Genomic DNA, 18740 nt, shown 5'->3' with positions numbered 1-18740 from the left:
CAAGCGGTGAGTGCGGTCATTTCAGAAGGTACCGGGAACGGATAACATTTTTCAAAAATATTTATATGCACGTACATGTCTTTATTATTTATCTTTGATTGAACTACTTATTTATCCAAACAACCGCAGTGATTCTGAGACAGAACATAACAACAATATAACACTTTCATCAACCAAACCATCAACTGTGACCAATGTAGAGCACTATCAACAAAAAATATACAACGATATTCCAACCATAAACAATGCCGAATCATTGGACGAGGGCGTGAATAGTGAACCAATAAAACCGGTATAATAAATTCTATTTTATTTCATTTTAAAGAAAAAATAACAGTCTCATAATTTTCGGTGTAGGTACTTTTCTACATACACTTCGCGTCAAATTTTATACCCTCTATTCGTCACTTTGGTGTCCTCTCTGTTCAAGCTTCTGTTTATCTCGGAAGCATCCCGAGTGCCATTTTTAGCCTAACAATTGAACAATATTTCAATCGAATATAGACAATATTTTATTGTAGATATTCGAGTACGTGAATTCATTTATTACGAAAACCTGATTTTTTTACCACAGCTATGAATCACTCATGAAATCAGAAATTTTGTAGCAAAATTATTAGTAAACCCAAATCTTAATCTATTTGGGACATTTACCTATGCCGTGACCATATCAAACCTTTACCAAGGAATCTAGTTAATCAGTTTGAATACGTGTATATTCTATCTAAGTAACTCAAGTGTACAGAAATCGTCAGAAATCGCTGGAATCGAACCGAATTTTCGAAGCTCAGTTTTAGCATTAGCATTAGCATTAGCATTAGAGACCGCCCGTGTGTTGCTACTCCGTTATTGATCTGAACCAATTGAGATTGCAAAATGATTTTTTGAAGCAACATGTTTGGGAATAACACATTGTTTCACACTGTGCAAACTGTATTGAACCATGCATGCTGATCAATACCGACGCCGGCCACGTCCGAATGCAGATCTACTTGGGAGGGAAAGGATTGTTAGTTCGATGCATGTTGCTACTAGGAATCGAGGAATCCTCTGCATTCCCACATGCATCACAGGAGAGGATACTTTGTTAGTAAATGTTTTAATAATGTTATCATGTGTTTATTGCTCTGGGTAGCCGGCTACCGAGAATGTTTTAAAGTATTATCGTTTTATGTGTTACTTTGTGCTGGCAATATAATGCACAAAACAGTCAATCTCCGAAATTGACAAAACTCCGGACAGCCGGTTGTCGAGTATGCAGTCACTCGTTTATGCATCTACCTTTCGCGTTTTTTGGTCATGCAAAAAAAACACATGCGGATTGATAAAAAAAAGGTATCATCTCACTGCTAGGTGTATTAAGCACGTTTTCATAAATGAAACTACGTGATACAAAATAAACGAGCGAATAAGATTTAGACAAAAAAGTTGATTCATTGCATTGAATAATTCTACAGTTATTATAAAATCATTTTAAATCACCAAACAAAGGTCAACAGATTTCACACGCGTCTTGATTCTTAATTATTTCCGCTTTATTATTTTAATTATTTATTAAAATTATTAATTGGCTATATTAGTTGATCTTGGCAGCCGGCTACCGAGAAAAATATTAATTTACTGTTTGAAATATTAATATCAAGTGTTTTTACAATGTATTCAATATACGCATATATGTTATCTCTGTTATTAACTTTGTAATATAAAGTTATTGCGCAATGGTTGATTTTTATCATTCAATTTATAATCCTGACAGACAATCAATAACAGTTTTCTTCCAGAAGAAAACATTCCAAATAAAACTTTTTTTCGAAGTTAAAAGGAAATTGACAGGTTGAATGAAGAGATAATTTAGTAAAATAGAGTAATCAGAAATAAAACATTGAAAATATCTGATAACTGAAAGGAAAAAGAAACTCCTGCAATTGTCGCCTTTTACGACATGGAAGCAGGAACCCAGTGGATCTATTCTTGGTTCATTTTTTTCCGCCGGATTCCACACGGCATCTAGGCTGGTACTGTCCGGAGAGAGCTAATAGGTACTATCAATCTCCTAGTGGACCCCAGCCCCTTAATTTTCGAAGCTCAGTTTCATACAAAAAGTCTTGAGGTTCCATAGCCTGCTATAAAATTTTACTCAGGTTCGACTTCAGCTTCCAAAAAACAGGGTAAACTGTGAAAAAGAATTTAAAAAACCTTTCATAATTCACCTAGTGGTGAGATAATGCCTTCCTCTTTCCATAATCTCATTAAAATATTTGTAAGATTCTATCCTCAGCCATTAGTATTGTGAGCTTATCAAATAACCTAATAGTAACTTTCAAACGAATCTAAGTCTTTCGAAATCGATTATTTTATATCCAAGATATTTTGTTGCATTGAAAAACACTGCCATTTGTCGGTTACGTCACTGATTGCATCTCTCGAAACGGAAATGTTCACCATGACCTTCCAAATTTGAATGACATTGCTAGCTTTCAAATAAGCCTAAATTTATCGAAAATTGTTCGGTCATCTTCTAAAAAATGCAGCAGATGAAAAATGTGCAGTCGTTTACGTCATTTATACCATTAACACATGGATCAATAAGTCCCGAGACTAAAGTAGAGATGGCGCTCGTAGTAAACCAGTAACCACGTCTTTCTAGAGTATTATCCTTTGCTTGAAACGGGTCAAAATTTTAAGTCGATCCGACCAGAAACAGCTGAGTTATCTAGGTTGGAGTAAAGTCGTTTTGTAGTTTGTTTAAAAAATGGAAAAAACCGAGTTTCGTGTTTTGATAAAACATTGTTTTTTAATGGGTAAAAACACCGTGCAAGCGAAACAATGGATTGAAAAATGTTATCCGGACTCTTGTCCATCAAAAAGCAACGATTTGTCGGTGGTTCGCCGAGTTTAAACGTGGTCGTACCGACACAAGTGACGCGGAACGCTCGGGTAGACCTGTGGAAGCCGTTACACCGGAAAATTTGAGTGAAGTGACAAAAATTATAATGAAAGATCGTAAAGTGAAGCTCCGTGAGATTGCTGAGATGACACAGATATCATATGGAAGTGTATTTACTATCCTTCATGAAAAATTGAGCATGAAAAAGGTTTTTTCCAAGTGGGTGCCGCGATTGCTTTCGATGGAACAAAATGCACCCTGCCACAAGTCGATGAAAACAATGGCGAAATTGAACGAATTGGGCTTTGATCTGCTTCCCCACCCCCCATACTCGCCAGATTTAGCCCCCAGTGACTACTGGCTCTTTGCTGATCTTAAAAAAATGCTCCAGGGAAAAAGATTTGGCTTAAATGAGGAGGTCTTTGCTGAAACTGAAGCTTATTTTGAAGCGAAAGATAATTTTTTTTATAAGCATGGTATTAAAAAATTGGAAAAACGTTGGAACCATTGTATCACTCTAAAAGGTGATTATGTTGATGAATAAAAAATAATTTTGCAAAAAATATGTTGTTTCCTTTGTTAGTCTCGGGACTTATTGATCCATGTGTTATAGGAGAACATGAGAAAGGCATTATTACACCACAACGTGTGTTAAAACAGGATTTTTTCAAAACTAAATCGTTTGAAAATCACTGTTAGGAAGATTAGTACAATTTTCTGGGTTTGCAATACTCTGTGCAATACAATCTTGAACTTTTATCATATCAGCTCAGAAAATGACCCACTTATTACTTAGCCGATAAAACCGGCATGACTTCTGTTTTCCCACACTATATTGTCTCTTTTCTTCCCTCATTTCAGGCTTCTATTATTCGCGAGAAATTACCATAAATATGTGCCTCACAACCACCAGCTTCTAAACAGAATGCAAAGGGTAGGTCAAAAGTCTATTCCAGAGAAGCGTTGAAAGGGGGGACTCAAAATTCAATGACTTGCTTCCATCATCCGGCGAATTACTCCTTATCGAAGCCGTTTAACATTCGCACTGAACCGTTTCATCTCCCACACACGCTACATAAATGCGTTTCTACTGGAGGTGTTCATGTCTATCCGTTTTGAAAAATATATTCAAGTGGCAAATCATTTCAGAAATATTTCAAAAGCAACGTCAACGTATGTCTCAGTTAACATTTTTAATTTTAGTTTATTTAACACATCAACGTCGATGACAATCGAATTCGATGAATTCAGAAAATACACATATTTGTGATCACTCCTAGTCTCAGCGCACATCTCTAGCCAATACCTCCCCCACACATATTATTTTATTATTGAATTCTTCTACTGATTATGGCAGACATTCCAGGGCAAGAACTTCGTGAGAAAATTAAATATCTCAACTTCGTCATCATCGACAGGCAGTTCGCACAGAACAGCAATTTACCTCCTAGCATAGCAACTCAGCCACCCTGCTATTCATACCGATATCGACCCTTTCAGAGAGCACACTTTGTGTACAGGGTGATCGCCAAATGTATTAATCAAAATATATTCAAGCAGGACGATAGAAGAACTGTACCTCATATTATCTTTAAAGACAATTTAGAATTCTGAAACTATCTTAAAATATTGGCACATTGATTTCTGGGACAGTGTAGATTTTATTAGAATGATTGTCGAAACTTAATCCTACTTAAACACATTTTCACAATTTGAAAAAATATACATAATCATCTACTTTGCGTGTGCGTGTGTGTGTCAAATAATCTCACTAGGTTTTCTCGGAGAAGGCTGAACCGATTTTGACAAACTTAGATTCAAATGAAAGTTCTCGTGGTCCCATACGGAATTCCTGAATTTCATCCGGATCCGACTTCCGGTTCCGGATTTATAGGGTAAAGTGTGTTCAATATTGTACACCGTCACTTAAACTGGCGAAACAAAAACCATAAAAAATGTTATAAACTGGACTCTAAACCGTTATTCCCAATCTTAGGGTCAATTGAAAGGTCTTATGGTTCTACCAAAAATTACTGCATATTTTCGGATGCAACAAACTATTAAATCGTAATTTAGAGTGCGTACTAGTAGAGTTTGTATGTCATGTTAGTTGGTGGCCGTACGAACCGACTTTGATTATACCGGTTCTCGGGTTCCGGTGCCGGAAGTGTATATAACAGTGAACCCACTTCGTTTTCCTTAAGATGACCTACGCAATCGAAGCACTGTTTTATTCTGTATGTTATACTAGTTATTGCACAAACAATCTCTTGGTTTTTTTTAATCGAAGAGAAAAATTTTGAAAAGAGTACCACAATATTATATGTACATGAGAAAGGCATCATTACATCACTAGGTGGATTAAAACAGGTTTTTAATACTGTCACTAAAACATTTAGCAGAAATTGATAACTATGATTTTCCGGAAAAATTTGGAAATACTTGGTTTATAAGTCGGAAACAATCTACACAAAAACATATCAAAATCGCTTTTAAAGATAATAAATTCTATTTATTTCCACTATATCAGAAAATTCTTTATTATTTCGCCGCTAATGACACAAAATAGTAACGAACACAGATAACAGTATTACGGTATGCTTTTTACATGCGTCATCAATATTTCAATTCAAAGTCAGATACAGAAGGTTGCAAAAAGCATATCGGAATACTAGTATCTTTGTCTGTTACTATTTCGTGACATTTTTAGTGAAACAGTAAAGAGTAGATTAATATAGTGGAATTCTATGTAAATCATTCTCTTTAATATCAATCTAGTTCATTCCACTAACCAATCCAGAAAAATAATTTTTTATACAAAAAAGCTTGATTATCCCTTACTTTTGGTAACACCCTTCCAAATTAGTTCCACTCAGTTTTCCAAATTTTCGAATTTATACTTCGCTATTAACTTTGTTACAGCGATTGACACAAACGGCCTTTTTCTGAAACACCCTGTTCATCCGCAGTCCACGTTAATGGCAGCGGTTAACCTCAAACTCTCGTACAATGCTTTATCGAGGCTTGGTAGACTGCTCGAATTCAAATGCTTCGGGCCTGGTCTTTTTTGCTGCCTTTTGAATTCTATTGTATGTTAAATTTAATTGTTGCTAAAGTTAGGTAGAAATCGTGGCATGATTAACGATGATTTAGAGCAACAGTTTACTCCTGTTTGTACCTCCAACAGAGGACAGAGTAAATGAAATAGTTATCGTAACAGGAAATTTCGGAAATATGGGAATGTATTCATGTTAAAATTGAGTCGAGTTTTATACTAATGTGGTAAATTGAAATTTCGAATCTACAACACTGTGTAAATAATAACGATTCCAATCAAAGGCGAGTGGGTAATGTCAGAAACCTAACTGGATTGACGTAATTACGAACAAAACTGTAGATTTGTGTACTTTAATTGAATTAATATTGCAAACAGTCGGATTAGATTGTTACTGAAAAAGCTCTCTTTAAATACTCGCGTCATTGCACGTTTATATGCGAAAAGGCGGAGCTAACAGGATCATCAACACAGCAAACAGGATTTCTTCATAGATAGGTTACCAAATATAAAACACGAAATATTTCAAATAATTAGAGCAGATACAGGCTTATCATGATAAATAGGTCACTGATTGCATAGATCAGTTTAATTATTCGCATACGCAAACGAGCATTGTAATCGTAAACAAATCTGTAATCCGCATTAAGTATCGTTTATAAACACTTATTTCATGGAAGTAATGTACGTGCGTTCATGATAAACAAATTTATGTTAACCGGAATCACTTTACTATCCGCCTTTTTTCCCGCAAGGCTTACCATAGAGAGCAGATTTTTGTATAGTATTGACATGTAAGCAGCTGTTGTATGTAAAAGACCGCGTAAGAAGAAATACTGTCTTGTTCTAACCATGTCATCTTAATTTGAGTTATAATTAGTGATATTACAATACCCATAGCTTACACCCGGTGGTTTTCAAAACGTCAGAACAGAACGATAGATTGCGTTTGGTGATGAGGTAAAATGCAAAGTATTGTCTGATGACATAAAAATAATTTGAGATAGTTAGAATTTTTCCGTTTATGTTGAAAATTACTTATACGAAAGGCTTCCCTGAGGCAATATTGCGAGTTGAAGGGTTAATTGTCCTTTGACGTTCTCGTTTCTCATGAACCTTGATCAAAAAGTTCCCGGAATTTATTCAGAAAATTAAAAATACATGATTATTCATCAAAGTCGATATTGCCCCCTCAAAGTTCTCTCCATCGACTACAACACACTTATACCAGCGCTCGATCCAATCTTCGAAACATTTTTTATATTCAGTTTTTGATATGGCCATCAGAGCAATCTGCGATTTTTGCATAATCTCATCTCGGATGCAGAAACGCGTTCGACGGATCGGTTTCTTGAGTCGATCGAATAGAAAAAAGTCGCAGAGAGCTAAATCAGATGAACTCGGTGGTTGCTAAATGGTATTCGTTTCGTTTTAGCCAAAAATTCACGGATAACGTTGGCATTGTGTGACGGTGCGTTATCGTGGTGCAAAATCCACGAGTTGTTTGCCCACAAAGCTCTCAAATAGTCAATTTGCGGTCTATGGTCATCCATTCTTTGATTTTGTTGATGTTTTCGATGTCGATGGCCTACCGCTTCTCTCATCATCATTCACAGACTCACGGCCACTTCTGAAATGTTCATGCCACTGATAAACGACTGTTTTCTTCAGAGTATCGTTACACTCTTCTAACATTTGCAATGTCGTCGCACCATTGAAACCATTTTTAACATAAAGTTCAATTCAAGCTCGTTATTGCAAATTTAAATCCCATTTTGAAAATTGTACAAAATCGAGGACACGTACAATCACAGATGTACTCAAGACAGCGTAACTTTTACAAATGTCCAGGTATCAATCTGAAAATTTGATGGAATATCAATGACAGATGTGGCAACCTAAAAAAAATCTCGGGTGACTGAGAGCGCCACACGTTGGTGATTCCGGGAACTTTTTAATCAAGGTAGTATATCGAATTCGAATTTCGAAAACAATATAATTGATATTAGAACTGTTCTAAATCTATTACAAATGATTGTTCGAAAATTAAAATTTTTCCATAGCATTCTGATTGATCCGTTCCATTAACAGGGATAAATGTAATTCGAATGACATTTGACCGCAAGCGAATTAATCGATCCTCAGCCACCGTTAAACAGTACTGGAACCGTATCTCCTTTTAGTGTAAAATAGAATATTGGCGCTTGCATTTTGAGCCGTATCAAACAAACAACAAGCGTACAACTTATTTGCTCAATAGATATCTAATAATATGAATTTTTAAGAACAAAGTTTATGCGAATTAACAGATTGGCAAATAAAACTTAGATTTTTAAACTGCCATGCAAAGAAACAGAATTGTCTACTATTTCCGAATAAGTCGAGTTTCCGCAAAAGCTTAGTATGGCAGCTGTCGTAGAAAAAGTCGATTTTTTTCTAGAAACGAAACTGCTAAGAGAGAAAATGTATTATAAATATAGTTCAAAGAAGTATCTATTCGGATTTTTAAATTCTCTCCATTCATCGTCACTGTATTGTTTTTTTTATTGACATATATTATGTACCAAACGATGCTAGTCCACTCGGCTACCTTTAACGGAACATTAACTATCTAAATCCTTACTCAAGCCAAAAATATAGAGAGAAAAGTGGGGATTAATTTAGCATGTGTGATGCTAATTTAATCCCCACAAACTATATCAGCAGAATGTCCGTTAAAGGATCCACGTCGCATATAAATAATTTAAGAACATGAACTTTGCGAAGCATCTGTTGCCGATGATAACGCAGATAAGTGAAGAATTTGTTGCTAATTAGTTACGGTGGTTTTGGATATGTTGCCCAATTTTGTTTTATATTTACTTCACAGTACTTCACAAAATTCATATGAAATTAACAAAGCAACCCTACTAAATAAGATTGAAAGCCAATCAAAACCCAGTGAATAATTTTTTGCTAATTAGTAACTGTGGTTTTGAACTTGTTGTTCATTTTTTTCATATGAACTTAACAAAGTACTAATTGAACAACAAATTCAAAACCACCGTAACTCATTAGCAACTTATAAGCAACAAACTATCCATTCCATTGGGTTTCAATTTATTTTCAAGCTTATTTAGAAGGGCTGCTCCGTAAACTGTAACTCCGTAAACTGTAACCACTGTAACTAATTAGCAAAAAATTATTCACCTATTTGCATTATCATCGACGATATGCGCCACGCTAAGTTCATGTTCATACATAATTTTAATTTTAACTTTACTATACTGCCCATACTCGCAGTTCAGTCAAAGGTGTTTAACTCTATACTCTATACCCGTCCCCTATTCCAGAGATTTCTCTCCGGTATTTGTGCAAAACTAACTTTATTTTTTTTAGATCTATATTGTGAGAGAATATGTTTAACTGTTTTTTAATTGCAGTGTATGTTTGGAAAAACACATGCAAATGGTTACCATTATTAGCAGTGAAGTAAATATTCATTGGATTATAAAAAAATGCATCATATTCATGTCATTTGGTCAACTGTTTCATTTTTGATACATGATAAACTAATATTAATAACCAATTTAAAATTTTTAAATACATTTCGATTTATCAGCTTCAAATGGCGCGCACGTTTTCAATAAGTACAATCATCAACTTCATCGTAAATATCGAATAGCACAAAAATGTTGAGTGGATATAATGAGTTTACACAATCTTGAATGCTATATATTTTAGTTTTGATTATCGGATGCCAATATTTGGTCGTAATGGAAAAACATCAACAATTTGTATTTTGACACAAACATATGTTTTTCTGTTTCCATGTCAAAATTGTTTGGCAACCCTCGGTAAACCTTTCAGTTGAATATTTCATTGGTATCACATAATGTTATTAACATTGGTGGGTGGGTAATGTCAGAGACATAACTGGAGGACGTGAATATTAACAAAACTGATATCGCTTGTTGATAATAATCGCTCGTATTAGCTGATTAATTGTGTGAATTTTATTTACTGCTTCGCTCACAGAATTATAACCATGCATCGTTACTAAAGTATGTTTTATTGACGACAAACATATTCTACCACACAAATAACGCTGAACAAATGAGAGTAAAACAATACAACAAACAATGTTATAGTCGTGTTTTTGAAAATTTACATATTTACTGGAGGAGAGCTTCGTATAGTTCGGAATATTTCAGTAGTTTCTAAAAAGCATTGATTCGTTAGATGTTTACAGCTGTTGAGCACTTTTAAGGAGTGTATCGAAAAGTAGTTAGCAACATTGATTCTTGAATAAAAAAGCGTAAAAAAACATATTTTGACCTCAGTTTTCGATATATTGTAGAAAAATTACATGCATTTCATTGATTACATTGAAGAAAATCCTAGTTTTTGTGAAACGCTCGCACTTTGGACTTGGCATTCTTCATTAAATTCTGCACAGTTACTTTTGTGACTCTCCTGGTGGCAGCTGTCCTGTTTTTTTTTAACTCCTGCATGTTTTGGGACACTGTACCTTCCTTCCGAAAGTGCCGCTTGACAATTGCCCAATACCTTTCAATTGGCCGAAGATCCGGGCAGTTCGGTGGGTTGATGTCCTTTTCCACGAATTGTACATTATTTTTTGACAACCACTGTAGAACGGAGTTGGCATAGTGGGCATAGAGGCCAGAAGGGAGGAGGAGCCTTATGCTTTCTGTACAGTGGCAGCATTCTCTTCTTCAAACATTATTCCTCGTACACTCTGGCGTTAATTGTGCCCTTCGTCAAGAAAATCGACGACCGCAAACCACAGGTACAAATTGCTTGCCAGATCAACATCTTCTGCCCAAACTTTTCCATCGCCACCGTGGTGTCAGCGTCGTCTAGGTCCTGGTACACCGATTTCGTATAATATTGCGGTCCGGGCAGCGCTCGAGAGTCTTTCTTGGCGCAGATTTCGTCGTCGATCAGGATGCATCCGTCTTTATTCTGTAGCATCCGGTTATATAGTTTTCGCGCTCTTGTTTTGGCCTGAACTTGCTGTACCAGAGACTTTTTCGGCATCTTCTGTTTCTTGTACGTTTTCAGGGAGTTCCGAACTTTGATCCGTTGAATCATCTCGATCCTGGTGTTGAATTGCTTGGCCAAATCCCGCGTCGACGCCGATGGGTTTTTCCTGATGTACTCAACCACTTTGAAGTCCCGGCCGGGCTGGCTGGGACCCGTTTTCCTACCGGATCGGGGCAAATCCTTCATGGAAAGGGTCTTATCGAACTTCTCGATCATATTTTTCAGAGTAATAACTGTTTGAATGTCGCTAACTACTTATCGATACACTCTTTAACCATTATTTATTTTTTTTACATCCGAACCTGAATTCTGAACATCCAGGAACAGGAACTGAATTGAATAACTTAATTCGAAATTACAATTAGAGTATTTTCAGAACAGGTTTGATGAATAGATGTCGGAAAACGATGGTTGAGGTGGTTCTGAAATCCCAGATAGCGACTTCCAGTTTATTTCTTAAAAACCCACAATTTGGGTGACTTCCAAATTATTTATAATCCTTGATATGGGTATTTGTATTTCATTACAATATGGGTATTTTCGGAACGAGTTTGATGAGCAGATGTTGAAAAACGATGTTTGAAGTGGTTCTGAATTCCAAGATGGCAACTTCCGGTTCATTGATATTCTTTGAAAACCCTTACAATAAGGGTATTCTTGGAACCGAATTGATCAGTAGGAGCCAGAAAATTATGTTTGAGCCAGAAAATTATGTTCAAAATCCAAGATGGCGACTTCCGGTTTATAAACAAACTTTTCCGATACTTACACATCTGTTTCGAAAATATCCATATTGTAAGAGTTTTCAAGGAATATCAATACCGGAAGTCGCCATCTTGGATTTCGCAACGAGCCCAAACAAAGACAACATCCATATTGTAAGTGTTTTGAAGGAATATCAATCAACCAGAAGTCGCCATCTTGAATTTTTGAACGACTCACGTATTCATCAAATCCGTTCCGAAAATATCCAGATTATAATACCGGGAGTCATCATATTGGACATTGTTTTCTTTTTGATCAAATCCGTTCCGAAAATACCCATACTGTAATACCCCATAATGACTCTGACTCCGAGTAAAACGAACACGTGGTACGCGCCCTAAACAACAACTCATAAAAAAAAGAAAAAATAAACAAACTCGCATTGATGTCGCGTTGCGGCCCGAGAAAATTTACAGAGCGAAACTACGTGATTGGAGTCCGATCTAGAGCGACCCCAGGTTGCTAACACAAACATCTCAAAAGTTGTTTGGGCGACTCCAGGTCAGCTCTCGGGCTGCTCTGATCAATAAACTAGAACGGTATAGGACTTTTCAAAAAATATCAATAAACCGGAAGTCGCCATCTTGGATTTCCAACATACCTCAAAGTTTGAGGTTTGAGGCTCAAACATCATTTTCTGGAATCTTCTCCGTAACAAAATTACTAATATCGTAGTAGGAATGGAATATAAATGATTCGAAAATCGTTTACATGCAAAAATCTTTTTTTACGAAGCCAGTTCTTAAAAAAGTTTACGTAATTTGGAATTTAATTCGTATAAAAAGATTACGTTACTTGGGATTTGGTTCGCAAAAGAAGTTACGTAAAAAATGTAAAAAAAAGTATTAATAAACGAAGGTTTAGTTTCAAATTTATCCATAGAAATTACCTAGTGATGATAAAATACTTTAAACATCACAGCGTCAATAAAAACATCATTTTGTTTGATAGTTTGGAATATTGGCAGTGTATTGAATCGAATATGTAAAGGGTGATTTTTTAAGAGCTTGAGAACTTTTTTAAACAATAAAACGCATAAAATTTGCAAAATCTCATCGGTTCTTTATTTTAAACGTTAGATTGGTACATGACATTTACTTTTTGAAGATAATTTCATTTAAATGTTGACCGCGGCTGCGTCTTAGGTGGTCCATTCGGAAAATCCGCTTTTTTATCGACAAATTTTGTTCAGCGATGAGGCTCATTTCTGGTTGAATGGCTACGTAAATAAGCAAAATTGCCGCATTTGGAGTGAAGAGCAACCAGAAGCCGTTCAAGAACTGCCCATGCATCCCGAAAAATGCACTGTTTGGTGTGGTTTGTACGCTGGTGGAATCATTGGACCGTATTTTTTCAAAGATGCTGTTGGACGCAACGTTACAGTGAATGACGATCGCTATCGTTCGATGCTAACAAACTTTTTGTTGCCAAAAATGGAAGAACTGAACTTGGTTGACATGTGGTTTCAACAAGATGGCGCTACATGCCACACAGCTCGCGATTCTATGGCCATTTTGAGGGAAAACTTCGGAGAACAATTCATCTCAAGAAATGGACCGGTAAGTTGGCCACCAAGATCATGCGATTTGACGCCTTTAGACTATTTTTTGTGGGGCTACGTCAAGTCTAAAGTCTACAGAAATAAGCCAGTAACTATTCCAGCTTTGGAAGACAACATTTCCGAAGAAATTCGGGCTATTCCGGCCGAAATGCTCGAAAAAGTTGCCCAAAATTGGACTTTCCGAATGGACCACCTAAGACGCAGCCGCGGTCAACATTTAAATGAAATTATCTTCAAAAAGTAAATGTCATGTACCAATCTAACGTTTAAAATAAAGAACCGATGAGATTTTGCAAATTTTATGCGTTTTATTGTTTAAAAAAGTTCTCAAGCTCTTAAAAAATCACCCTTTACTTTAATACGGAAACAGTGCGTGAAGAGCAGAACCAAACCTCATCTGTTAGAGCTGGAATGTATTGAATGAGTTTTGCTCAAGTAGGATATAATTTTTTCGACCTCTGTGGCAAATATGAAAAGCTATGCGAAAAAAATGTTAACATCCTCCCTCATCCATACAAGAACATGCGTTACTATCAATTCCAACTTAAAGGAATGCATACAATGGTTAGACTTGTTCTTGTTATCATGATATCTGGACATGAGGTGAAGCCCATTATCGAAGCAAAATTAATATTTTAATATTATTTAGGTCTAGACAACAGGTCATTGAATAGATCATTGACACCTTTCCATGTCTCCGATTTGAAATCGAAATATGTTTGACCGGAAAATGGATTTTGTCTAAGTTATTTCAATTTAATTTGTTCAAACGATTAAAATGTATGCTGCTTCGATAGATACATCGCTCAATATTGAATTTAAGTCAAAACATTAGTCAAAACGAAACTGAATAACTGGACACCATGGCCACAGTTACTTCTGACCGCACTAAGTTACCCTTGCGTATTCCATTGGGAGAGAGTTCGATATAACTGAAACGTTTGGAATCCCCCTTTGAAACGACTGTCGAGTACTGGAATGGAAGTTAGACAGCGGGGTGAGGAACCATCGGAACCAAACGGTGCTTCAGTCTGTCAGAAGCACTGAGGATAATCAACCTCTATCGACACAGCTATGCTTTATTATACTGATGATAACTGGCGGTAAGCGATAGCGTGGAAAACGGCCACTCTTACTATCGACAAAAAACAACGCACGGTAAACGCATACACAAGCACACAAACACTGGAAAATAATTGGTGGAACGCATGGATTGCGATCGGTCAGTTAAGAACAATTACAGATGCGGAAATAGGTAAAAAGTGAGGGCCATACACTAGTTACGTAAGATGTTGGAATCATGTCCAAAATATCAAGTCATATCATGTAAGACAGTAAATCTCAAACTTTTCTTGGGCTAGATACGCATTTTTAAAAATGAATCGATACCTCAGAATAATTTTTTTTTAATTCCTGCTCCTACTCGCTACTTTTGTTTACTAAAACAACAAAAAGTGAATAAATGAATTGAATTTAAATGCATTTCTCATTAATATTTAACGAAACAAATAATAAATAGTTATTTATACAAATTGTGTATCAATTCTCACTTATAACTAACAGTATTATGTGATGTTTCGCACTGGTGCAGAAAATGTAACCGCTATTCGATGAAATTGAAGAAAAAAAGGAGAGTTACTAAAATTATTTCAAAAATAGTTGAAAATCTAAGTACGTAAGTAATGTATGGCCCTTACCGTTAGAGCTTCCAATAATTGATTTCCAATTTTACTGTCAATTAATAATAATAGATTTCAATTAAGAGATACGCTTGTATCTAACGGTTATCTAAATCGATCAATGAACAATATAATCTTGAATAGTTTACTGCGTACCGTTTCGTTTTCATCTAATATTAAAATTAGTACATTAGTACCCGCGTTTAACAAATAAATGAAGAACTTATATTTGATGAATTGAAATTGAATAGCTAATTTCTTACAACAAATTCAAAACGAAAAATATGAAAATTGTTATTAAAAGCGTTACAATATTTTATATATTGAAACAAACACGGATAGCAATACCCAGAATCAAAGCCATTAATTTTCTTAATTTTCAAAAATATCTTCGGCTGTAATCGTTGCCTTTTCTTGGGTAGTTGGAATCGATACAGTTTGAAATGTAGCCGACGCTTACATACAGCTAATTACGTACAACTTAATTACGGTTCTACAACTGGACCGTTTAAAGCTAGCAATCAAGAATTGTCCAAACAGAAGAGGTGTCATGGTTCGTCAGGACAACACCAAACCACACGTCTATAAATAATTGGCATAAACTCCTGAGGCAAGTCTCGATTCATCCATCTTATAGTCCAAGACCGGTACCAAGAGATTATCATACTTGTCTTAATTTGTCACGCTCTCTGTAAATTTATGTTAGACGTAAGTAAAATGTTGTTAATCTACGAACACTGAATAAAACATCAATACAGCTTGTTTAATCCAAAGATATGTGAAGTCGATTGGCGTCACTCACGTCACTTTTCTGGTTGATGATTCTGGTTGCTTAATGTCGCTCTTCAAGTCATGGAAACAGAAATTATGAAGAGTCAATAAAACTCTCCAAGAATGCTTCGACATTGAGGGGTTCAGAAGTTGATTAAGATTAACGCTCTCAATCGCGTTTAAGACCGTATGCGATCTGATCGTAAGTATGCAAAATTCATTCTGCTATATTGCACATACATATGAACAACACAAATCTCACTTTAAACAATCAGCTCCGGTACTGAAATCTGATTGTTGGCAATACATATTGCAAAAATCAATGAAAAAAATTTAATTTTATTCTACAATGAAATCTTAGACGATTCTATCTAATTTTAAAACTTTTTTCGCTGAGTAGAGATGGTCGGGTATCGGGTATTTTACCCGAAACCCGACCCGTACCCGTACCCGACGGGTTTTTGGTCGGGTACGGGTAAAAAATTTTATTTTCAATCGGGTACGGGTCGAATACGGGTAAAAAAAATTAACTGCTCACTCGGGTACGGGTAAATTTTTTTTTCTGATCGATTACCCGACCATTTGTACTTCACATAAATACGTTAACACGTTGACGAGAATTTTTTATTCCAAAACAGTTCTTCCGAACAATAAACAATTTGATTCAAGGGGTTTTGACCTTCGCGCCTAGGACCAGACCTGATAACTGGCATCTTTTTCCAGAAAAAAACATTTCTTTTCCTCATTTAAAAAAAACGATCAATCATAGTTACGTGAAAAGTTATGTGAATATTTTTCACCCTACTTTTTTATAACATATTTGATAAGACACATTGCCTTAGCTCTAATACCGTTTTCGTTTTTGATCCTAGACACGGGCGACTCTGACTCCGAGTAAAACGAACACGTGGTACGCGCCCTAAACAACTCATGAAAAAAAGAAAAATAAACAAACTTGCAGGGATGCGTGGTGCGACCCGAGAAAATTTTCAGAGCGAAACTACACGATTGGAGTCCGATCTAGAGCGACCTTAGGTTGCTAAAACAAACATATCAAACGTTGTTTGGGCGATTCTGGGTCAGTTTTCGGGCTGCTCTGATCAATAAACGAAAACGGTATAAGATGTTACGGTCAGACCCTACTTTTCACGTAAGTTTTAATGGACTGCCATTTAAAAGCTGTTTAGATTTTCAAAATTTTCATTTAAATCATTAGGATTCTAACCATAAAAACATGAACATTTATTTCAGATAATCTGCATAGAAGTTCTTCTTATTCTTCCCTTCTGGATGGTGTCACCTCACTTGAAATGACACCGATTGATGGCACAGCAAGTTGGGCTATATTGCCAGTTAATTTTCGTTTCTTTTCACTGGACTACAAGTGAAAATCTCAATGCGTGATTTTTCACCGTGTTCACTCGTTGAGGGTTCCAGGAGACTGTAAAAACCACTGTTTCGTAAAAACCATACCTACCCAAAATTGAATACAACGGGTATTACGACACTTTGGGTGAATATGCTTCTCGAAAAAATTGAGTAGATATTATTCTCTTTTGTTGATATTTGTAAACGAGTATAAAGTACCAAAGACATTGGAAATCTATTCATGCTTCACAGTGTATTTATATGTTTAACTGTAAAACAGGCATTTTAATGTATTTTACTTACCAACTAGAGCCTGAAACGGCTCGCTATCTAAAACACTTTATTTTTTCCATCCTGAATTTTGGTAAACTTTTTACAACTCATTCGGGTCGGGTACGGGTACAGGTAATTTTTAATCGGGTACGGGTAAAATTTTTTATTTTTTATCGGGTACGGGTAATTTATTTTTATTATTGATCGGGTACGGGTAATTTTTTAAATTTTTAATCGGGTTCGGGTCGCGTGCGGGTAAATTTTTTTGCTGATCACTCGGGTACGGGTCGGGTACGGGTATAAGAATTTCTATACCCGACCATCTCTATCGCTGAGATAGTGTAGCCTTCTTGCCTTTGCGTTTAGGCTTTTTCCTGGATCTTCGCTTCCTCTTCGGTTGTATACCAAGGCGTGCCATTACCGCACGCCACCAAACCTGAATTCTAGTAGCAGCTTCTTTGCACGTGATCCGTTCCTGGTGTTGTCGTTCTAAATTTTCTAGGCGAATTATTTCCTCGCGTTGCCATTCGAATTTCGCCAGCAACTCTTCCCAGTGTCGTTTGAGTACTCTGGCTCGTTGCAATCGTCCATCCAAATCATCTTTTTCTAAATCGAATCGTTTCATCCATTCTTCAATATCATCCGAAATTTTATCCAATTGACGTGTGTAAAACACGTCAATCAATTTACAGGCTTGGATATTGTTTCTGTTTTTTGAGTCCGTTTCGCCATACGCTTTTCGGAGATCTTCGTAACGGTTGGATAGTACTAGGGACAGCTGTTCCATTCGTGACAATTCCCACTTTTTCACGAAGACATTCTTCGATATCTCAAAAGTGCGCTCTTCCTGTGAAATAGAATTTCATGTTAACGTTGATTTTGGGAATTCCGATTATGTTAAATAGTTAACTAACTATCTTTCGAGATTTACTTACAATATAATCATGATGGGTCAAATCAAGGAGCCTTTTCAAATTCTCCAATTGCCGGGAAAGAATTCGTCTTTCAATGGCATAAAAGGTGTGGCGCCTTGTATCAAAAACTGCAGATGAACTCTCTGATCCGGACCGTTCAAGCTGCTCACTGGAACTTAACATAGATCCATCACTATAGCCCAACATACAACGACCTAGCATTTCCAGATATTTGATTTTTACATCCAACAGCTGTCGAATCGAAACATTGCCTTTTTCGTCGAATGTTTTGTCATTAGTAGACGAGTTTATCGCTAATATTTGCATCTTAACCCAAGCATCACGGATCAATTTCGAAATCAATAATTGATTTAAATGTTCCATACTGTACAATTTTCAACACATAACTATCTGCCGTACA

The 18740-nt window shown here is 36.1% G+C and overlaps 1 protein-coding gene across 1 annotated transcript; it reads right to left on the bottom strand.

The window, feature by feature from the left end:
• Positions 1-17526: 17526 nt before the first annotated feature.
• On the bottom strand, positions 17527-18703 carry LOC131432344 (dynein regulatory complex protein 9-like). The gene is made up of 2 exons (XM_058598561.1): positions 18341-18703; positions 17527-18252 (listed from the first exon to the last, which is right to left on the bottom strand). The coding sequence occupies exons 1-2, from the start codon at positions 18701-18703 to the stop codon at positions 17731-17733; spliced, it is 885 nt and encodes a 294-aa protein (XP_058454544.1). The 3' UTR covers positions 17527-17730.
• Positions 18704-18740: the final 37 nt, after the last annotated feature.

Source organism: Malaya genurostris, chromosome 2, assembly GCF_030247185.1.
Source record: "Malaya genurostris strain Urasoe2022 chromosome 2, Malgen_1.1, whole genome shotgun sequence".
In the NCBI taxonomy this organism is placed as follows: Eukaryota; Metazoa; Arthropoda; class Insecta; order Diptera; family Culicidae; genus Malaya; species Malaya genurostris.
The sequence above is the reverse complement of the archived record's forward strand: the minus strand, read 5'-3'. Positions and strand labels throughout refer to the sequence as shown.